Below are 23990 nucleotides of genomic sequence, written 5' to 3' on the forward strand. Positions count from 1 at the left end.
GTTTTTTTTTTTTTGCTTGTGTGTGTGTTTGTTTTTGTTTGTGTGTGTGTGTTTATGTTTTGTGTGTGTGTGTGTGTGTAAGTTTTTGTGTGCTTTTAAGTTTTTGTGTGCATGTAAGTTTTCGTGTGCATGTGTAAGTTTTTGTGTGTGTGTGTGTGTGTGTTAGTTTGTGTGTGTGTTTGTGTGTGTAAGTTTTGGAGTGTGTGTGTAATTTTTAGTGTGTGTGTGTGTGTGTAAGTTTTCGTGTGATTGTGTAAGTTTTTGTGTGTGTAAGTTTTGGCGTGTGTGTGTGTAAGTTTGCGTGTGTGTATGTGTTAGTTTTCGTGTGTGTGTGTGTGTGTTTGTTTTTGTGAATTTTTTTGTTTGTTTTTGTTGTGTTCATGTGTAAGTTTTTTTTTTTTGTGTGTGTGTGTGTGTGTGTGTGTGTAATTTTTTGTGTGTGTGTAATTTTTTTCGTGTGTTTGTAATTTATAGTTTTTGTGTTTGTTTATGTTTTGTTTGTGTGTGTGTGTGTGTGTGTGTGTAAGTTTTTGTGTGCATTTAAGTTTTTGTGTGCATGTAAGTTTTCGTGTGCTTCCCAAATCATGAGTTTCAGACAACACACTCCTATGAGTGGCTAAGAAATCTAGCTCAGAAAAGTCAAAAATAGCAAATTAACCATCCCAAATCATAGGTTTCAGTCAGAACACACCTACGAATGGCTATGAAATCCTGCTCAGAAAAGTCAAAAAATATCAACCCACACACCCCCAAATCATAGGTTTCAGACATCACACACCTACGAAAGACTAAGAAATCTGGTTATGAAAAGTCAGAAATAGCAAATTACATATCCCAAATCATAGGTTTCAGACAACACTCACCTATGAACGGCTAAGAAACCTAGGTCAGAAAAGTCAAAAATAGCAAACTAGTCATCCCAAACTATATGTTTCAGACAACAAACACCTATGAAAGGCTAAGAAATCCAGCTCAGAAAGGTCAAAAGTAGCAATCCACCCACCCCAAATCAAAGGTTTCAGACACTACACACCTATGAAAGACTAAGAAATCCAACTCAGAAAAGCCTGAAATAGCAATCCCACACATCCCAAATCATAGGTTTCAGACACCACACACCTACGAAAGACTAAGAAATCCGGTTATGAAAAGTCGGAAATAGCAAATTACACATCCCAAACTATAGGTTTCAGACAACATTCACCTACGAAATACTAGAAAACCATAGCTCAGAAAAGCCTGAAATAGCAAACTACACATCCCAAATCATAATGTTCTGACAACACATACCTATGAAAGGCTAAGAAACCTAGCTCAGAAAAGTCGAAAATAGCAAACTACACATCCCAAATCATAGGTTTCAGACACTACACACCTATGAAAGACTAAGAAATCCAACTCAGAAAAGCCCGAAATAGTAATTTATATATCCCAAATCATAAGTTTCAGACAGCATTCACCTACGAAATACTAAGATACCTTAGCTCAGAAAAGTCTGAAATAGCCAACTACTCATCCCAAACCCGAAGTTTCAGACAACAAACACCAATGAGTGACTAAGAATCCTAGCTCTGAAAAGTCCAAAAAGCAAACTACACCTCCCAAATCAGGTTTCGTGAAATATACTAATTGTATCCTTTTTTGAATCTGAGAATTACGGCTCACTGAGCCCTTCAAAAGCCTGCCTATATAAATCGGCCTAATTTCTTATTTTTAGGCGTTTCTGTTCTTTTCTGGTTTTAATCTGCATTGTGCACGCCTTGTTTGACGCATTTAAAGTATTAACGGTATTTTTTATCTTTCCATATCCTTTTACGATAGCTGGTATTTATCAAACACCCAGAAAAAACAGCCCACGGAAAATAACCCCCACGGAAAATATCCCTGAGAAAAGACATGGAAAAATACCCCCTCCCTCCAACGAAAGATATGGTAAAAATGCTATTAAATTTACTCATAACAAAGCGATGTATATGTTTCTTAAACTCACCCCCCCAACTTTTCTCGCGAAGAAACAGTTTGTTTTCACCTTACAATGATGGCGATAGAATTGAGGCATGGCCCCCTCCCCCTTTCGCCAATGTCCTAAATATATTGTTAGATCTTAATTTGAAAATAACGAGATTTCACCGGTTCTCCAAAATAGCACATTGCGTCTGCGCCTAATTATTACAATTGCCTCAAAGTGTTTTAATTTTGACGGAGAAACAGTTCCTTTTGACTTTGGCTGCTGCGTTCGTAAACACAGAGGCGAAAGGATGACAGCTAATTATAGGCCTCGTGCCGGAGAGCCTTGTGTCAAAACCAGGTTCGGTTAATAACAACAGTGACGGAAGTCAATGATCGCTTTTAGCTAGGATATAGACACTTAAAATTGCATAAATTTAACGAAAGAAAATAATTTCTTTTTGCTAGAATTATGGTCGTAAACCAAGGGGGATGGAAGGATGGTGTTTACATAATAAAAAAAGAATATATTTTAAACTGTTTATTGAGTAAGAAAGTACTAAATTGGCGTGTGTCGAGGGGGGGGGGGGGGTTTACACCTATTTATTAGATGGGGAAACCGGACAAAAAATTATTTTTTTAAAAAAAAAATTAAAAAAGAAATAAAAATTCAAATTGTGGCTGCCAAGGCTTAAAGTTAATCAATAATTTCATATGTTCTATCCATTGTGTCACAATACTTTCTGATAATTGAATGGGGGCACATGGAGGGCCTTTGGGGCACAGGGAGGGCCGGTGGGGGTCCGGAGGGACATTTGGGGACCGGTGGGCCTATGGGGCACAGGGAGGGCCTTTGGGGGTCCGGAGGGACATTTGGGGACCGGTGGAGGGCCTTTGGGACCCCGTTGGTCCTTTGGGAGCTCGGTGGGCCTTTGGGGGGGGGGGGCACAGGGAGGGCCTTTGGGTGCCTGGGGGACATTTGGGGACCGGTGGAGGGCCTTTGGGACCCCGTTGGTCCTTTGGGAGCTCTTGGGGCACAGGGAGGGCCTTTGGGGGTCCGGAGGGACATTTGGGGACCGGTGGAGGGCCTTTGGGACCCCGTTGGTCCTTTGGGAGCTCGATGGGCCTTTGGGGGGGGGGGCCACCGGGCGGGCCTTTGGGTGCCTGGGGGGCATTTGGGGACCGGTGGAGGGCCTTTGGGACCCCGTTGGTCCTTTGGGAGCTCGATAGGCCTTTGGGGGGCCCGGGGATGGCCTTTGGGGGTCTGGGTGGGCCTTTGGGGGCGCCGGTGGCCCTTTGGGAGCTTGGGGGGATTTTGAGGACCGGGGGCTTCCTTCGGGGTTGGGGTAGGAGGATTGGAACCCTTTGGGGTTGGGTTAGAGGACCTCACAACACTGTTCAAATGAAACTTGTGTATTATAACGACCACACTCAAATTCTCTTCTAAAATCTCTTCAAAAATCTTCTTTTAAAATGTCTCTATCTGTTTCGCCGAAATAGTTCCATAACCTGTCTAAAACGGTTTCGCCCAAATAATCACTAAACGCAAATTCAGCGTGTTCCTTTGTTATTGGCATCTCTGCGCTAACGCTTTTCAAATTAATAAGAAACCTTTTCCCGCGCTAAAACAATTCATCGCTAAGATGTTTCTTGCCTAATTATTTCCAAGGCCTTTGGTTATTAATATCCTTTGGAGTTCGACCAGTAGAACTGTTCCCGAGGCAAAGACATTAATGATTTGGATCTATTCCTGGAGAATTGTTTCTAGGCGAAAATTTTTAAAGTCTAACAGATGATGTCATTGATTGATTGATCTGTCAAGAAAGGGGAAATTAATTTGTTGTTTCTAAGGGGAATTATTGATTCACGATAGGTGAATTGAGGTCGACAGCACAGGTGTTCCAAGGTCGATGTTGTTGTTGTTGTTGTAAGTGCACGCTCTCAGCGAATGTCAAGGTCGATGTTGTTGTTGTTGACACACTTGGAAATTTAGGTCATTGACCCCATTACGTAATCTTTCTCCCTAGGGAGGCTATGCCCTTATTTGGAGCCCCGTCAGTATTCTATGCCCATATAAGGAGTCCCGTTTGTACCTTCTGACCCCTCTCTACTTGCCTACTAATATATACTAATAGATAAATCTTGAAACAAGTGAATCTTAAGTTAAATATACAAATCAAGCTGTAATAGTAGTCACTAACTGTAATAGTCTGAAGTCCAGTGTGTCATTGGCGATTTAATGAAAACTATATGGGTCTTAAACAGTCTTGGAAAGAACTAATAAAATTAAACTCGGTATTTGATATATAATTAAATGAAAAACAAGTTTTTTTAACTGAAAGTAAGGAACGATATTAAAACTTCAAACGAACAGAAATTATTCCTTATAGGAAAGGGGCTGTCCCCTCCTCAACGCCCCGCTCTTTACGCGAGGTTTTCTCATTGTTTAAAAAAATAGAGCTGTGGGAAAGTAAGTCTTTAGCGTAAAGAGCGAGATGTGGAGGAGGGGACAGCCCCTTTCATGCTCACACTAGTGTATGCTTGTGGTTAACTTTGATGTCGCCCCTTAACTTCTGTTAAAAAAACTTGTTTTTTTTATTTAATTTTTGAATGTTTTTGAATTAATGCAGGGTTTGATTTTGGCTCACCGTACATGAATAATTAAAACAAAATTTGCATATTAATTTTACTTTTATTTGGTTGAATGGCTTTCTCGAAACTTGTTTAATTTTATTTACGAACGTTTTTATATGTAATAAATATACTTGACTTACGAATTACTTACGTAACGAACTTCTATATTCATATATTTTTAATCAGTATATTAGGGGATTCGCCCCCTAGTCAATACCTCACTCTTTAAGCTAAATTGAATTTTGTTCCAATTCTTTGAAAATGACCCCTTAATCACAAAGGCCGTTATTTAGAATAAATAGCTCTTATGAAAGTACTAAAAAAATCTTTGGCTTAAAGAGCGAGGTACTGACTAGGTGGTGACCCCAATTATATACGTAATATTTTCTGTTCGTTTTAAGTTTTGATGTTGCTCCTTACTTTCAGTTGAAAAACTTGTTTTTTTTTGTTTAATTTCTGATCCTTTTTTAAATAATGCTGGGAAATTCGGCGCCCCCTGAATAGCAATGTCCCTTCCCCCATGAAAAATTCCTCCATGTAAAGATCCTCCCACATAGCCCCCGCCCCCCCCCCACTACCAGAAAAAAATCCCCCCTGAAAACGTCTGTATATTTCCCCATAACCAATACTGTATGTTAACATTGGTTCAAGTTCATAACTTTCAGCCCTCCTCCCAGGGACTTCGGGGGATAAAGTCATCCTAAAGGACATAGTTATCATATTTTCGACCATGCTGAACAAAATTGCTATCTCAAAATTTTGATCAGGTAACTTTGGGGAAAAATGAGCGTGGGAGGGGGCCTAGTTGCCCTCACTTTTTTTGGTCACTTAAAAAAGGGCACTAGAACTTTTAATTTCCGTTCCAATGAGCCCTCCCTCGATATTCTAGGACCCCTGGGTCGATACGATCACCCTTGGGGGAAAAAAAACACGCATCCGTGATCTTTCTTCTGGCAAAAATGCAAAATTCCACATTTTTGTAGATATGAGCTTGAAACCTCTACAGTAGGGTTGTCTGAGACTCTGAATATGATGGTGTGATTTTCATTAAGGTTCTATGGTTTTTAGAGGGTCTTTCCTCTTTTTTTCGAAAATCAGTCAAATTTTCTCAGGCGCGTAACTTTTGATGGGTAGGACTAAACTTGATGAAACTTATATATTTGAGATCAGTATTAAAATTTGATTCTTTTGATGTATCTATTGGTATCCAAAACCCGTTTTCTAGAGTTTCCGTTACCATTGAGCCGGGTCGCTCTTTACTTACAGTTCGTTACCACGAACTGTTTGATGATATTAACTGCTAAAAGTTCATCAGTTCAAGATTTTATTTCACTGTAATTTCCGTTTTATTTTCAATGTTGTAATAAGTAAAAAAGACTCTTGTTTGTAGTGATTTTTATTCGTTTTAAGCTTTATTTGTGTATTCAATTTAAGATTTACTTTATATATATATATATATATATATATATATATATATATATATATATATATATATATATATATTAGTACCTGTTGTATATATTTTTTTCTATGTTAGTTTATTTAATTTCTGTTCGTTTTGGGTTTAATTTATTCTTTAATAGTAATTTCTGATCGTTTTGAGTTTGAATTACTAAATGTTATCATTTCTGCTGATCTAAAGTTTGATATAGCCTTTACTTTTCTTTGAAAAACTTCTTTATCTGAAAGTCCTTCTTAATTAATCAAGAAAAAGCACTACATAGTATGAATGGGTTTCTAGTTGTTTGTGAAATACACCAGATATGTAAGAATTTTGTCCATGATACTTTTTTAAAAGATTGTTTTTTTGGCAGGCAAACACGCTGAAAGGTAGACTTTTGAAACAGGGACATACGAGCTAGATGAAAAGGGGGCTCTAGATAGAGCCCCCTCCAAAAGCCTGAATTTGTCTGAATTCTTTTGCGCTTATTATTCAGACATCAAATAAAGGTTTTTGATTATTTACCCCAGTGTACATGCCTCTTCGCACCATTGAAGATTTTCGAAGATTCTTGCTATTTTCGGATGTATTTTTTGTGCCTTATTTATATTGGTGATTCATTCCTCAATTTTGATGAAGCATTCGCTGTTTTAATAGATTGATCAGTAAAAACTAAGAAAAAACGTGTTAGGCCTACCTTAGCACAAGTTAGCCTTCCACAGCGATCCTTAAAGACACCAAAAAGGCAAGATGGAGGTTCAGAACCACATGCTGGTGGTACACAAACATCACAGTTCCATGTTGGCGCAGCCTCCAATCTATAATTAATTATTTCACTTCTTAATAACTCCTTACTAACCTGTAATGTCCCTAATAATATAAATAAAAAACGTAACTTACCCACCTCAAAAGGATTTATAAGTCACAGCTATCCGATAAACCTTTAGAATGACTTTAACAGAGACTGCATTTGTGCAATTAAAAAAAAAAAAATCTGAGGGAAGTAAAGAGTGAGGCTGAGACATAAAACCAACAAAAAGTATTTCTTCCCAGTCTATCTAGCATTAACTGATAAAACTAGCGCAACTAAACCAGCTGATAATATTTTCCTATGTTGGTATGATTATAGAAAGCTAGCGCTTTACTGAAAACACAAAACAATATAGGAGTTTTGGTACAATAAAATTGAATCTAAAGAAACTTTTTGGAAAAAATCAGGAAGTTTAGGTTTATTGCTTAGTTTTTTTTTTTTTTTTTTTTTTTTTTTTTTTTTTTTAATTTGTCATTATCACTTCAGCATAATGAGCTGAGTCAAATGATTGGATCTCGTTTTGGTTCTGAAAAGGACATTTCAGTATTATCTTGTAGAGAAGTCTGAAGTGAAGCCATCTTGATAGTATTAGGACTATAGACTAGCTTTAGAATTTGTATCATAGCTTGACATTTTCCGTTGTATAGAGAGAAAATACCGCATTTCCGGAGTTCATATTTTGGTTTATTTATTCTTCAGTTCGATTATTAGTAAAGAGCGTTTTTTACAATTTAAAATTGTATATTGCATGCTATTGTTATTGTAGATGGTGAGACTAAGCTGATACTCGATGCATCTATCCATTATTTTTGTATGCTCTTCATTGACTTTGTGGTTGTTAAATAATTATTATTTTTTTGCTTAAGCTTCAAGACAATTTTAATTCTATAGACTATTAACAGTGTAATAGATGAGTTTGTTGTTGTTAGCCTAAGCACTCACTTTTGACTCCAAAAATCAATATTCTTGATTTTCATGCTGGCCTTTGAGTGTTTTTAGTAAAGCGCTAGTTTTCTATAATCATAAAAACATAGGGAAATATTATCAGGTGGTTTAGTTCCACTAGTTTTATCAATATATTCTAGATATACTGTGAAGCAATAATTTCCCGTTTTTAATTTAATTTTAATGTAGAAACAACAAAGCCATGATCCTTTTAATTTTTTGTGGGGGATGGGGTACCCCCTTCATATAAAGAATAATTTATATTCGTTTTAATGTTGTTATTAAAAAATTAAAAACTTAGTAAGTTTTAATGTTGCTTCTTACTCCCTGTTCATTTTTTTTATTTAATTTGAGACGGTTTTTCAAATAATGGCAGGAAGTCCCACTCCTCCTCCGTGTAAAATTTCTACTGGAAAATTTCCCCAGAAACTTTTGTTCCCATGGAAAACTTTTCCCGTGGAAAATCTTCCCCTTCCAAAAATCCCACCCTAAAAATAAGTCCGAATATTTCCCAATAACAAATACTAGGCTATATGCGAACAATGTGAAAATTTAGTAACTTACAACCCTTTCTCCGGAAACTATGGAAAACAAAAGAAACAATAAGTTGACACTTTCGAATAACTTAACTTATTGTTTTCCGAAATATTAAAGATTTGTAAAAAAAAAGCTGATGCCATTTTTTTCCAGAAGTTACCAGAAAAAAATTAGGCTCAAAATCACAAAATCAGAATCAGGCTTGAATTTGGGCCGTTAACCGTAATTTTTGGGCTTAACAGGAAAAACAGTATTGATTAAGCTATCCTAGTCAGCTTTACCAAAGACAGGTTACCACATAAGTTGAAGTCCAAGCTCTACCGACTGAACTACGAACTCTATTATTCTAATTTAATCTATTGGTTTTTGCAGGACCATAATTGCATAGCTTACAGCCCTTTTCCCAGGGACTATGGAGGGTCATGTCATCAGTAAAAGCATAGTTATTTGATCTTTCAACTATGCTGAAAAAATGGCTATCTCAAAATTTTGATTGGACGACTTTAGGGGAAGGGGGCCTTTTGGGGAGAGGGACTAGCTGCCCTCCAATCTTTTCGGTCACTTAGAAAGGGCACTAGCAATTTTAATTTCAGCTCTAATGAGACGTTTAAAATCATTCTATGATTTTCAGGCAACCCTCTACCTCTGGTGAAAAGAAAAAGAAAAAAGGAGACATCAGTGCTACCTATCGAAAAAAGTGATTTTCCTTGTTGTTCAAGGTGGGAGATTCTAATTACCCTACATAAAGTTCTTGATCATATTGATACCAACGGCGCAATTTTTATTTTGGTCCGACAGTATTTTCGAGGGATTTCAGGCTCTTTTCCAAAATCACCATAAATTTGTTTTGCAGTGAACTTTTACTTTTAAGGTTAACTGAAATAATAGTTACTATTCTTGAATCAGTGTCAAATGGCAACTTTTTCTCATTAGGCAGTTTTTTTTCAAACGTGTTTTTCAACTTTTTGTTAATATGGGCAATGGTTTGCTCTTTACTAGGTTGTAGCCACTGCTGCAACTATAATAAAACTTAAAACAAACAGAAATTATTAGGTATATGAAGGGAGTTGCCCCCTCCTCAGCATCTCGCTTCTTAAGCTTAAGTTTGAATTTTGTCCCAATTCTTTAAGAATGACTCCTGAAATACAAGGGTGACTTAATTAGAAGAATAAGAAGCTGTTTCAAAAGAACTAAAAAACTTTAGCGTAAAGAGCGAGGTTTTGAGGAGGGTTCAACCCCTTTCATTGACAGAATAATTTCTGTTCGTTTTAAGTTTTAATGATGCTCCTTACTTTTAGTTAAATAAAACTTGTTTTTTTTCATTTAATTACTTTTAAGATTGACCGAAACAATAGGCTATCATTCCTGATTCAGTGTCAGATGGCGATTTTTTCTCATTAGGCAGTTATTTTAAAAGCAGGTTTTTCGAATTTTGGTGACCATGGGCTGTGGTTAACTCTTTACTGTATTGCATCTAATGCTACAACCATGATTGATAGAATGATTTAAAGCTATTTATTTTGTCCATCTTGATATCTGCAGAATTACCGAAAGCTCTATGATTGCCTGGTAAATAAAGAACAAGACCTGTGGATCGAGTGTAAGTCACGAAACGAATAAGCACAGGGCTCTTTTAAGTCTGCTTATTCTCACCAGGATTCTGTCCATTGTTTTTCTTTTTTAATTTTTCCAGATAGTGGATCGGTGGAAAAAAGATTTTATAACCTTGTCTCTATGTCATGATAGCTGACGCCTCTCAGAAGATAGAATGAAAAAAGAAGAAAATGTTGTTTCTATGGTGATAAAACCTGTATGAAATACGGAATTATAATTGTTTCTCACGATAAAATGAAGATAAAAGAACTTGGAATGGCAATTTTGATAATCTCATTTATTCATATTTACACTAAAGATTACCAAAAGCCCATGCAGAGACAATTGAATATCTCAGGTTGTTTGAAGGGGCAAAGGTAATCAAGTTGAGACGGCTTTCTTTGCTTTCTTTATCTCACGTTCCATACAAGAGACAGCTTGAAAGAAAGGGACTTTAGTCTGAAGCTTGCTTTAGTTGAAAAATGGGCACTGAAAACAAAAATCCAGGATTACTCAGGTATAGTGTAAGGAAGATATCTAACTTCTAGAACATATTAGAATTCCATTTCAGAAGGGTTCCAGCTATTTTCAGTGCCGTAAGTCCTTTAGCGTTCGTTTTTGCTGATTTATGCAAGCCCATTTCTCTAAAACGTTTCACCGTATTATTTTCTTTTTTATCAGCTAGGGATTCAATCAACTCATTTTATGTTTTGTTTAATACTGTTCGAAATTCGCAATCACAATATGGTTGTCCAACTGAAATACGAAATTTTATCGTATGTGGTGGGATTTTTCATATCCTATCAAAGGTTGAATTTGAGAGCTCGTATCAAGGTCACAGCCACTTTGCAAAATACATTAAATCTGATGATAGAAAGATTGGTAGCAGTGAATTTTACATACGAGCTACCACGTTTGGATTTCTATTGAACTTAATTAACATCTACTTTGTATGACTTGCAAAAACATTTAAAGACGAATGCTCCACCGTACGGAAGTATGGCCTCCAAAACTAAGAGTCAATATAAATGTTTTACTGACGGGTTTAAGACGATTCGCTATACATAATTTTCGTTCGATACTCTCTCCCTAAGCGGAACAAAATTGGGGGGAAAAGCAGAAACATACCCTTTTCTATGGTCTGGTCTCTTTCCTAAATCAAAACAGTCACTAGGATTGCGCTATTTCCTTCTAATGAATCCTCTCTCAAACAATCTGTTACCACTATGAGCACTCTTGTTAAAAAAAAAAGTACAAAAAAGTCAAAAAGTTTAACGCATCTGTGTATATTTTTTCAAAGTATATTTTTATATTTTTATACATCAGGAGTATATTTTTTCAAAACTCTGCTTTATGGATTGTCACTCTATCCCTACTGTTCGGTACCAAGACCGGTACTGGCTGGGAAATATTGAAGACACTGTACCGATTACTGAAAACTATTTAAAATATTTTAATAATAATTATTGAATGGGTGTTTTTTTCTCAAAGCTACATAATTTCCATCTTAAGTAAATTTTTCTGACGAAATAGTCATGGTCTCTATAAATGTATCGTTTCTCAACCCAGTTTCGAACAATTGAAAAAAAATGCTGTAAATAAGTAGGCATGAATACGCCACTGCAGGTTAGTATGGTCTGCGACACTGAGACACTATTTATTCGGTTTTTCACCGTTCAGAAAGGATTAGCTATCTCGAAATTTTGGATTGATAACATTTTGGCCGCAGCTAGGTCATTTTTTTTTTCTGCACAGAAAAGCAGAAACAGGCAGGGGTGGATCTAGAGAAAATTTTTGGGAAGGCCCAATGTGACAAGGGCTCCAACGAGAAAAATCTTGGGGAGGAGGCAATGGGGTAAAAGGGGCCAATAATTGACCGAATTGACAAATTCTAAAAAAAAGAGTAAAAAAAAGAAAAAGAGCAGAATAAGAGGGCACCAGAAAAAATATGGGGGGGGGGGAGGTCCCCCTGGATCCTCCAGTGGAAACAGGGACTTATTCACAAACTTGACTTCATTTCCCAGTTTCAGCGAGATTTTATTAATAAAACTGTGAATTTCACAATATGTGTAGGCTTTTATGTAAGATTTATTACACTAAGATTCTTTTTTACACTAAGCCTTATTAAAACCAATCTCAGGTCGATAATAGGCAATGGAAGGCTTTTTGATCTGGTGCTGATGTTCAGTGGCTTTATTTGAATCGTTGGATCTTGACTATATGATTTATATTAAGAAAATGGAATTTTGTTAATTCCCAGTATCGCAATATTTCCAACGTCAGTTCTATATAAGTTCAATAAACAATTTTGAATTGTCTATTGCTTTTATTAGGTGATTTTAGGACCTTTGCTAACCACTATAAAGAAATGTTGGTCTTAAATAGCTCTTTGAGCAGGTCACCGTGGAGAGGGGGGAGTCATAGATATTATCCAATCCCTTTCCCTAATATAGAGTGAAATAACATCATTGGACCGGATGCGCTATTTCAAAGAAATCTCCAAAATGCACTATTTCAAAGGATTAACAATTTTCACATTTTGATCCGAAGCTTTACGTTGAAATCCTGGCTAGAATCGTGTGCATTAAATTAGATTACTAGAACATTAGATTATTCTGTTTTTTTTTCTGGCTCAGAACTAGAACACAATCACTCTTTGAAAAGTGTAAGGATATGTCTTCGTTTAAAGTTCGTGAAGGCAGTGTTAATAATTTTTCCAAGATAACTCACGCTATTTTCTCTGAGCTTAAAAACTCGACCATCATTGATTCCCAAGTTTGTATGTTTATCCCCCATTAAGCACCTGTAAAAAAAAAAAAAACATCGAAAGGTTTCTTGCCATTGATTTTGTATGTTCATTGTACACTTGGTTTTACAACCTTTTAACAAATTCTTTCTCTCATTTTGTTTTATCTTATCCTATGTTTACTATTTTTTCTTGCTGTCTTTTTTTATTTAATTTCGATTTCAACTGAATTTTAGTATCCTACTTTTCACTTTTTTCACTTTTGACCCTTTTTTGTTGTTTTTCAATTTTCTATTTTAATTTATTATTTTAATAACTTTGTTTAATTGCTTAGTATTGGGTAATTCTAATTAAAGAGCCTTTATGTTGTTTATGGAAAATTTTAAGTATATGTTATTTTGATGTAAACATAAACATAAAACATTTTGTCGGTAATAGTCGTTTTTTTCCAAAAAAAAACTAATATTATTCTGTCATCTATGTGAATTCCGTCTATCTATGTCATCTATGTGAATCTATGTGAATTCCGTCGGGCCCTCAAAACCCTTTGTCTCCGTAGGTATGAATTTGTATGAATTTGTTTAAAGGGTGGTATAGTTGAGTCACTCTCAGGTTAGCCCGGAACCCGTTTTTCCTATATTTTTTTTTTTTTTTTTGTTTTTTTTGTTTTGTTTATTTATTATTTATGGGATGGCGGTGGGAAGTTTTGGAGTTTTGGAGTATGTGAAGTATTGATTTTTGTTATTGCGACCAGGAGCCGAGTGAGTGTAAGATTTTCATTTTTTTCTTCTTTTTTTTCTTTTTCTTTCTTTCTTCTTTTTCTCTTTTTTTTTAGTATGTTATTATAAGTGTTAATTTTAAGAGGGTTAATACTTCCTAACAAGCGTTAGCTTATGGAAGGTCATTTGTTTTTTTTTTGTGTTATGTTGTTTTTTGGAATAAACCCTTATCTTATCTTATCTTAATCTCATCAAAAACGTATTGTTTATTATGACAATTGATTAGCCAAGGCCCATCAAACTCGCTTACTGTCAATAATCGTACTGTCTAAAAAATAGTACAACAAAACGTAACCCATATTACAAAAAAAGGAAATAGTAACAGATGACTAAAAAGCAGTAATGGTCAATCTATTCTTATGGTCACTGGTCCACGGGTCACACAAAAGAGCAGCCTGGTAGGACTCTTGTTTTAAAAGTTGTAATTAAATTGCTTGGTTTCTTACCTTTCAAGAAGGACAAGGATAAGAGCGACAGCCAACAAAGTAGAAACGTTGGAACTGCATCCTCTGATATGCATGAGTTCAAATGCTTAGTATCTGAAATGAAAATCGAACATTAAAACAAATTTGTACCGTATGTTTTCATAGATGTATTTCATATATACTTAACCTGGCTAACATTCTTCGTGTATTTATTTAAGAACAAATAGTTTTTCGTGCTGTTGCTGTTTTTTTCTGGATTGCGTGCCATCTTTTTTTGTAGGGCATTTACCTTTAAAAGTCTATTTTGGTTTTGTTATGTTGTAACCCCGTTCAAGAGGGTTTTATCGAGCTTAATGGTTATGTATAATTAGATGTTTTATACATCCAGAAACTCAATTAATAATATAAAAAAATATTGTTTTTTGTCAATATATCGTAATCGTTACTTATACTAAAACATTTTAGATTGTTCAGGATCAGTTTCGGTAACTCTTCGTTTGAGAACATGTGCAAATCATCAAAATGATGAAATATCAATGTAAGGCTACACATGGTCTAAATTATTGGTACCATAAATAGTGCCTGACAAAAGGGGAGATTATCTTAGGTGAAGTAACAGTTCAAATTAAGACGATTAATTTTCACCAAAGTGAAATGGTAATGTCATTCAGTAAGTTCACGGATATTTTTTTTTTTTGCTTTTATTACAATTGACATTAAATACTACTTTAGATCAATTTGGACAGCTCCTTTGTAAATTAATTACTAATTCAGAAATAAGCGGTGAGGGGCAGTCAGGCTCCCAGGGTCTGGTTCACGGAATCAACACTGCGATCTATGCATGAATTAAATAAATTTAAAAAAAACAAGTTTTTTCTACTGAAAATAAGGAGCAACGATAAACTTAAAAAGAACAGAAACTATTCATTAGATGAGGGGGGCTTCTCCTCAATCCCTCGCTCTTCATGCTAAAGTATTTTGGCACTTTTAAAAAACTCTTGTGTTTCAGGAGTCGCTCTTAAAGAATTGGGACAAAAAGTCAAATTTTAGCGTAAAGAGCGATGTATTGAGGAGGGAAAGCCCTCCTCATATACGCAATAATTTCTGTTTGTTTTAAGTTTTAATGTTGCTCCTTACTTTCAATTGAAAAAACTTGTTTTTTAATTAATTTCTTATCGGTTTTCAAATAATATAGGGAAATCCCGTCCCCGTTTCATGGAATATTCCCTTCCCCACGAGAAATTCTTTAAGAGAAAGCTCCTCCCACGTAAAATACCCCTCCGGAAAATTCTCCTGGGTAATTCCATCCTCGCTGAAAATTCAGTTGTTTTTTTTTGCGACTAATTCTGCCTAAAAAATTCTCCTTTACACTCTGATGTTTCGGGAATCATTCTTAAAGAATTTGGAAAACAATACAAACTTTAATGTAAAGAGTGAGGTATTGAAGAGGGGCAACCCTCCTTACATATGGAATAATTTTTGTTTGTTTTCAAGTTTTATTGTCGCTCCTTACTTTCAGTTGAAAAAAAAACATGTTTGTTTATTTAATTTCTGGTCGTTTTTTAAATAATATCGAGAAATTCGACTCGCTTTCCATGGAAAATTCGGAAATCCCCCAAATTCCCAAGTCGTGTCGAAAATCCCCCTTCGCGGAAAATTTTACCCGGAAATATTCCTAAATGGAGGATTTCTACCGCAGAAAATTTGCATAGCATAATTTTTCCGAGGGAAATTTCCCCCCGTGAGTAATTTCTCCAGAGAATTCCGACCCCGCTGAGAATGTCTCCTGGATAATTCCAACTCTGCTGGGAATTTCCTTTCGGATAATGAGTCGACAAAAAGACAGGTAAGACAAATATAAAGAATTTTGTATAGGAATTCTGGTAGAATTCCCCAGTGTAAAATTTCTCCTGGAAAACTCACTCTCAGAAACTTCCCTCCCCAAGAAAACTTATCCCTGTGGAAGATCCCCTGAAGTAAAAATCCCCCCCCAGACGATTTATGTCTGTATACTTCCCAATAACAAATACTACACGTAAACAATGGACATATTGCATAATTTTAAGCCCTTTCCCCAGGGGCTGGGAAGGGGTAGTCATGTTATCCTTAGAGGTATATTTATTTGACCTTTCAACTATACTGAACAAAATGGCTGTCAAATTATCAAAATTTTGATCGGGTGGCTTTGGGGAAAAAAGAGGGTGGAAGTGGGCTAGTTACCCTCCAATCTTTTTCAATTGGGCAGTATAAATTTTCATTTCCGTTCAAATGAGCCCTCTCCCGTTATTCTAGGACCATTGGACCAGGAAGATCCATAAAACAAACAAATAAAAACCTATCCGTGAACTTTTTTCACGCAAAAAATACGAAAATCCATATTTTTGCAGATGGGAGCTTGAAAACACATTTGAGTTCTCTGGTATGCTGAATCTGATGGTGCGATTTTCATTTTCATTAAGATCCCTTGAATTTCGGGAGTGTTTCTCCTTTTTTCGAGAATAAGCCAAAGTTTCTCAGGCTTGTAACTTTTATGGATCATCATGCACTTAATGAATATTGTATAATTAGAATCGGCATAAGAGGACCATTCTTTAGATGTATGTATTGATATAAAAATTCCGTTTTCTAGAGTTTCGGTTACTTTTGAGCTGAGTCACTCCTTACTTACAGTTCGTTACTACAAAATGTTTGATAAGCTTAATGTCACTATCTATAATTCAGATTTATTTAATTCATCTGTCAAATTTTGAAAATGAATTTGAATTTCGATTGAATTTGACAGCCCTTTTTTATATAGCGTAAGAGAAAAGATCAATCCAATTCATTTAAATATAATGTAACATTTTTAATTTTATAATAAATTGGACCTTCAAAGGCTAGAACATTATGCAGACAAAGGAGTACTATTTCAGTGGTAATATAGATTGTGTCTACAATTTTCGTGTCAGTAATTTGATTGCCTAGTTATAAGCTTTCTTTCTATCAATAGCCTACTCCGGTAGAATAGAGCCCAAAAAGAGATTTTTTTTTTAAACTGTTCACTGAACAAGGAGTTCTTTTCCACTGAGCCATCCATTAGAACAGCGAATTTTGAATAACTGATTCTTAACAGAAATTCAGAATGGTTCTTACCGACGATACTGTTAACGCTATCGTGGCAGTTTCATTTCTTTCTCTGCTTACCTTATTGCGTCAGACAATGTTCTTCATTTTATTAAACAAAAAAAACAAGTTTTTTTTTAACTGAAAGTAAGGAACGACGTTAAAACTTAAAACGAACAGAAATTATTCCGTATATGAAAGGGGCTGTCCGGCTCAACGTCTCGCTCTTTACGCTAAAGTTTTTTATTTTTTTAAAAAATAAGAGCTGTGAGAAAGTCAAACTTTAGCGTAAAGAGCGAGGCGTTGAGGAGGGGACAGCCCCTTTCATATACGGAATAATTTCTGTTCGTTTTCAGTTTTAATATCGCTCCTTACTTTCAGTTAAAAAAAACTTTTTTTTTTATTTAATTTTTGAACGCTTTGGAATTAATAAATTTTTTGATTTTGGCTCACCATACATGAATAATTAAAACAAAAATTGGATATTAATTTTTCTTTTATTTGGTTAAATCGCTTTCTCAAAAGTTGTTTAATTTTATTTACGAACGTTTTTATTAGTAATAAATATACGTAACTTACGAATTAACTTACGTATTGAACTTTTATATTCATATATTTTTAATACGTATATTAGGGGGCTCGCCTACTAGTCAATACCTCGCTCTTTAAGCTAAAGTTCGAATTTTGTTCCAATTCTTTAAAAATAACCCCTTAATCACAAAGGCCGGTATTTAGAATAAATAGCTCTTATGAATGTACTAACAAGTCTTTGGCTTAAAGAGCGAGGTACAGACTATGGGGTGAACCCAACATACACGTAACATTTTCTGTTCGTTTTTTAAGTTTTGATGTTACTCCTTATTTTCAGTAGGAAAACTTGTTTTTTTTTTATATTTAATTTCTGATCATGTTTTTAAATAAAGCTGGGAAATCCGGCGCCGTCTTCATAGTAATGTCCCTTCCCCCATGAAAACTTCCTTCATGGAAAGATCCTCCCATATAACCTCCAACCTACCCACCCCCCTACTACCAGAAAAAATCCCCCCTGAAAACGTCTGTATACTTCCTAATAACCAATACTATACGTTAACATTGGGCAAAGTTCATAACTTTCATCCCCCCCCCCGGGAGACTTTGGGGGATTAAGTCATCCTAAAGGACATATTTATCATATTTTCAACCATGCTGAACAAAATGGCTATCTCAAAATTTTGATCAGGTGACCTTGGGGAAAAATGCGCGTGGGAGGGGGCCTAGTTGCCCTCCATTTTTTTTGGTCACTGAGAAAGGGCACTAGAAATTTTAATTTTCGTTCTAATGCGTCCTCCCACGATATTCTAGGACCACTGGGTCGATACGATCACCCCTGGGAAAAAAAAAACCGCATCCGTGATCTTTCTTCTAGCAAAAAATGCAAAATTCCACATGTTTTGTAGATAGGAGCTTGAAACCTCTACAGTATGGTTCTCTGATACGCTGAATAAGATGGTGTGATTTTCGTCAAGGTTCTCTATTTTCTAGGGGGTCTTTCCCCCTTTTTTCGAAAATCAGCCAAATTTTCTCAGGCGCGTAACCTTTGATGGGTAGGATTAACCTTGATAAAAATTATATATTTGAAATCAGCATTGAAATCTGATTCTTTTGAGGTGTCTATTGGTATCAAAAACCCGTTTTCTAGAGTTTCGGTTACCATTGAGCCGGGTCGCTCCTTACTTACAGTTCTTTACCACGAACTGTTTGAAAGTTTCCGACCACGGTGAGGTCAGTCAGTCCCTTGATGAGGTTCCTTACCTCTTTTTTACGCTCCACCATTTACTTCTAAAATACACTGAAACCCCATGTGTATATTATATATTTTTTTTTTAATTCCAATCACTGACCTATTAAGATGTAGAATGAAGATCAATAAGTTGAGTAAGAACTTGTCTGAAGCAGTGGCGTAATAGAAATGTTGCAAGAGACTGTTGCAACCGTTCTTAGTCCATTTTATCTTGAAGTTATTTTCCATAAAAAATGTACCTTAGAAACAACAGCAAAAAAAAAACGAAAAAGACAAATCATTTTTGTAGATCATTTCCGCTTTAGAATCTTAAATATAGACTGACCGTTCGTAGCTGTTTTCTTTGTTGACTGTCTTTTCTAGTCTTTGCATTCATTTGTTGTTATCACGTACAGCAGTTCACGAACATGTTAGGGGGGGGGAGCAAACTGTGCAAACAATGCAAACAGTGTATGAAAATTCCAAAAAAGGTATTTTTCAAAATCAAGTGGGGGTTAAAAACCTAGAGGGGCGATTTCCCCCGAAACCCCCCCCCCTAGCCCCAATTCTCCCCACTGAGAGTAAGCTACACAGTAAAAATGATTTATCAATAGATAAAAAACGATATTTGCTTGTTTCTGACATCAAATCTAAGGTTTACGGAAATCAAATTACAACTTTTCATTTAGTTGTAAAAGAATCAACTCTTCAATATTCAATCTTTACCTGCTACAAAGTAAGTGCCAGGTTCTTTAACACATTAAAGATTTAAGCATATAATTAATAAATTTTGTTGGGCTGTGATTTACAGTCCACCTCGTCAAACGAAACTACGTCTATTGATTGATGTAATCCCTTTTCTTCTATCTTATTTGGCTCTCAGGCTATTTTTCTGTATCAAACAGTTCGTGGTAACGAACTGTAAGTAAGGAGCGACCCGGCTCAATAGTAACAGAAACTCTTAAAAAACAGAAACTTGATATCAATAGATTTATCAAAAGAATTGGTTTTTAATGTTGATTTCAAATGCATGAATTTTATTAAGTTTAATCTTACCCATCAAAGGTTACGAACCTGAAAAATTTTCCTGATTTTGGAAAAAGGTGGAAACAGCCTCTAGTAGTCAAGTGATCTCAATGAAAATTGCACCATCAGATTTAGCGTATTAAAGAACCTTACTGTATAGGTTTCAACCTCCTGTCTGCAAAAATATGGAATTTTGTATTTTTACCAGAAGAAAGATCACGGTTGTGTGTTTATTTGTTGTTTTTTTTCCCAGGGGTGATCGTATCGACCCATTGGCCTTGGAATATCGGGAGAAGACTCCTTTGAACGGAAATTAAAAGTTCTAGTGCTGTTTTTAAGTGACCAAATATTGGAGGGCAACTAGGCTCCCTCCCCACCCCTTGTTTCCCAAAATCGTCCGATCAAAATTCTGATATATCTATTTTGTTCATCATAATTGAAAGGCCCAATAACTATGCCTTTGGGTATAACATGACCCCCCCACCCCACAGGAAAGGTCTTTAAGTTATAAAATTTGCCCATTGTTTGCGCATAGTATTTGATATTGGGATCTAGGTATACATTTTCGGTTGGGGGAGGGCAATTTTTTGCGGGGGGGGGGTTCCACGGAGGAATTATCCATGGGTAGGGAAGTTTCCAGAGAGTGAACTTATCAGGGGAAATTACACACTGGGGGAATTTGCCAGAATTCTTCTACAAAATTCTTTTTATATGTCTTGCTTTCTCTTTTCCATTTAAATTTTACGTGCGGAGTGGTTAAGGGTAATTGTCCGGGGTACATTTTCATCATGATTGAATTGTCTAGAGGATATTTTCGTGGTAAAGGGGTTTCTCTGTGGGGGTGAGGCCAGATTCCCTGGCATTATTTAGAAAACTATCAGAAACTAAATAAATAAACAAGTTTTTTCAACTGAAAGTAAGGGGCAACATTAAAAATTACTACGAACAAAAATTATTACGTATATAAAGGGGGTCGCCCCTCCTCAAAACCTCGCTCTTTACACTAAAGTTTTACTGGTATCCCAATTTCTTAATAATTACTTCTGAGACACAAAGGTTGTTTAATTAGAACAATACGACGCTTTTTTTAAAAGTACTAATAAACTTTACCACAAGAAGTGAGGGATTAGGGAGGAGGTGACTCCCTCTATATGCGTAATAGTTTATGTTCGTTTTAAGTTTGAATGTTGCTCCTTAGTTTCATTTGAAAAAACTTTTATTTTTTTATTTTTTTTTTTTTACTAGCTTAATTAAACTTATTCGTGACATTATATTTTAGTTAGCCATTAAGCCTATCTAATAGCCTTTAGTTTTAATTTGAAATTTTTAATAGCTCAGTTTATTTAATTCAGTGTCTGCTATTGATTCAGCGTTTGTTTGTTTTCTAGTCTTAGTAATAAATGATATGAGCTGCATGTTATTTACAAATGTTGAAATTTATACTTTAATATTAAATTCAAATGACGTGATTTAACTTTTACAATAGGTGTTCCCTGGGTTATTTTTTGGCGATATTTCATTGTCGATTTTTGTTCTCGTATCGTGTGCTTCCTTTTTTTGAACTGAACGAAGTATAGTATGCTAATGTTGTTTTTTTTTATTTTCAAATATTAAGGTTCTATATTACTTCATGCATTTTTCTATATTTTTCTTTTTCAGGTGCGTAAATATAGAAACGGTGGGCCTGGTACCCCAAGAAATACCAAATTTATTTCATAGTTTTCTTTATATGATTTGTGTATATTTTAATTGAAACAAATGTTTTTTTTCTTGATTTTGAGCCCCCGAAACAAACCCTCGTGGAATTACCTGTCTATTTCGATTAATCTATCATGGCAAGTAACATATGCTTAGGGCTTACGACTCTCTGAGACCCACTTCAACTCAATCCGTATATCTGATCACTTACGGCTGAGTCTCCTCCGACCAAATCCTGGACCATTTATGAGGGCCGTAGGAGTGTCCCGCCAAACCAAGTGATTCATTCCATTACCCAGACAGAATAATGCTCCAAAAGCACAGAAAGGAGACTTTTTATCTGCCTTTCTGGACCAAGGAAGCTGGTTCTTTAGCTATTCGTATACAAATTGGCCACATATTCGGCCCTTATTTTAAATTTCTAACTTTTTGTAAATCAGAGGGGCCATTGCAAGTTTGTTTAATCCAGTCAATTTCAAGTATTTTCTTATTATATATCTTTATCTCTAAATGTGAGAAATTGTGGGTAAGATTCGCTTACTTTATTTCGTAGCAATAGCTGCTTTCTACGATGATGTTTCAACTTCTAAGAACCCGTAATATTCCAGCTGGAAATTAAATCCAAAATACCACATGGAAACGTGATGGTCCACGTCAAATTAAGAAAAAAACATGAATATTGTGTGCTCTTGGTATTTATGCTCGGAGCAGTGATTCAAGTCCGAAGATTCCACCTTCTTGTATTGGTTATTGCACTTTCATACTGTGATTAAATCCTAATGTAAATATGGAAATTAATTTATGAGTGTTTTTCTCAGATTAAGTATATGTTATTCAAACAAGTGTCATTAACTACAGAATCTTTCATAATTCCTTTTGGAAAAAACATTTGACCCATACAATTCAAACTAGACCACGAGAAAGCGATAATAAAGAAAAGAAAAACAGAGAATATTATACTCTGTCCTGTTTACGTGATTTATAAGCAATATATTTTAAACATATGATTTGCAAGTCATGCAAAGAGGAGAGAGATAGGTACAAACAAACAAAGCTATATAAGAGTAAAAACATTAATAACCAAAGCGCATTGTTTGTCTTATAATATTTTTAAATGCTTGGGTCTTTTGTTTTAAAAGACATGGATGAACCGTGGTCGTTCGAAATTGATTGATACGAAGGCTTTTTCAAAAAGTAGCATAGGTTTTGGACTTTAACATTTACATTGGTAAAGCGACAGTACCATTTCTTACTGTTGCAACAAGTGACAGTAATTAGTTCTACATTATAAAGCACCAATTCAAGAAGTCTCACGGTATTTGGTCGTCCGAGAATTACAACCACTTTGTTATATTCAGTCGAAATATGAGATGTTCGTAGGCTACCGTCTTTTATTGAGTCTCCACTGAGTAAGCACACAGATTGGTTAGCGAGTTTGCTAGCGTAGACTTAGTAAGGAGTGAAGCGTCTCTTATGCATTTCTTTCTAGTCCCCTGGTTTAGTGTCCCTAACCAAAGATCCGATTAATCCCTTTCAACTCGTCCCAAATAACTCAACCCCCGTTTCAAATCAACCCTCATTCAACCCACCTCCCATTAAGTTCAACCTCATTAATCCAAAACCTCAAGCAACTCAAATGTCAGTCAATGAAACCCCATGTAACTCAACCCCAGTTTAATTCACCCCCATTCAACTCAGCCTAACGCCTAAGTTCAACCAAACCTAACTTGATTCCGGGGTGAATTTAAAGGGGTTAAATTAAATTGCATTGAGTTAAATGAAAGGTGAATTGAACAAGGGTTGAGTTGAATGAGGGATGAGTTAAACGGGGATTGAGTTAAACGTCTAATGTCGAGTTGAATGGGAATAGAGTTAAGCGGGGCTCATTTGCATGGAAGCCCCATCATGCAGAATACATGGCTACAAAGCTTGGAGGTGACTCAAGCGATCACATCCCAAATTCTAGTGTGCTTTTAAGTGACGGTTAAAACCAGTTTTCCAAAATAAAGGTTTTATAAAGGAAACAATAGGCATATACTCTGGATTTTTTTTTTTTTTTCATGAGAGGGGTAGAATTTTGTTAAAACCTTCAAAATCAGTCAGATTATAAAGACAGCGTAGGTCAATATGGAAAAGCTATTTTTCAGAAAACAGGGAAATAGACTCCGTCTCTTTCTATGCTTGACTCTCTGAAACTAATATTTGAGAGTAATCTTTAGAAGGGGAAGATTCAAGGAAAGTGTTTTCTAAAGATCTCAAATATTATCTGAATTTTCCAGCATTTTGGCATTTAATTTCACCGATTTTGAGCCCAATAAAGGCGCACCTCAGCATTCCCCTTTGATAGTCTGGCTCTCGGAATAATAAATAGTATTTTTGCTGTTCAGATCATAAGAATAAAGTGAGAAAAATTATCAACTGCTCTATTTCTTACATTAGTTTCTCTCTTACCGTCTTCTATTAGCCTCAGTTTAGGAACAGTACGTATTTACGGCTATTGAAAATACAGTGAAAAGATATTGAATAATTAAACATTAAACACCTACA

General features: G+C 35.5%; 1 protein-coding gene across 1 annotated transcript in view; it reads right to left on the reverse strand.

Moving 5' to 3' along the window:
* LOC148950490 (neuroparsin-A-like) overlaps positions 1 to 22150 on the reverse strand; it is a 37866-nt gene extending 15716 nt beyond the window's left edge. Inside the window, exons 1-3 of the mRNA XM_089091628.1 lie at positions 21985 to 22150; positions 13880 to 13972; positions 6720 to 6840 (exon numbers count right to left, since the gene is read on the reverse strand). Of these exons, the coding sequence (XP_088947754.1) occupies positions 6720 to 6840; positions 13880 to 13953 (195 nt within the window). The 5' untranslated portion in view covers positions 13954 to 13972; positions 21985 to 22150. The remainder of the gene's footprint in view (positions 1 to 6719; positions 6841 to 13879; positions 13973 to 21984) is intronic.
* Positions 22151 to 23990: the final 1840 nt, after the last annotated feature.

The sequence above is a fragment of the Artemia sp. Qi Xiang Cuo genome, chromosome 7 (genome assembly GCF_049724085.1).
Source record: "Artemia sp. Qi Xiang Cuo chromosome 7, ASM4972408v1, whole genome shotgun sequence".
Classification (NCBI taxonomy): Eukaryota; Metazoa; Arthropoda; class Branchiopoda; order Anostraca; family Artemiidae; genus Artemia; species Artemia sp. Qi Xiang Cuo.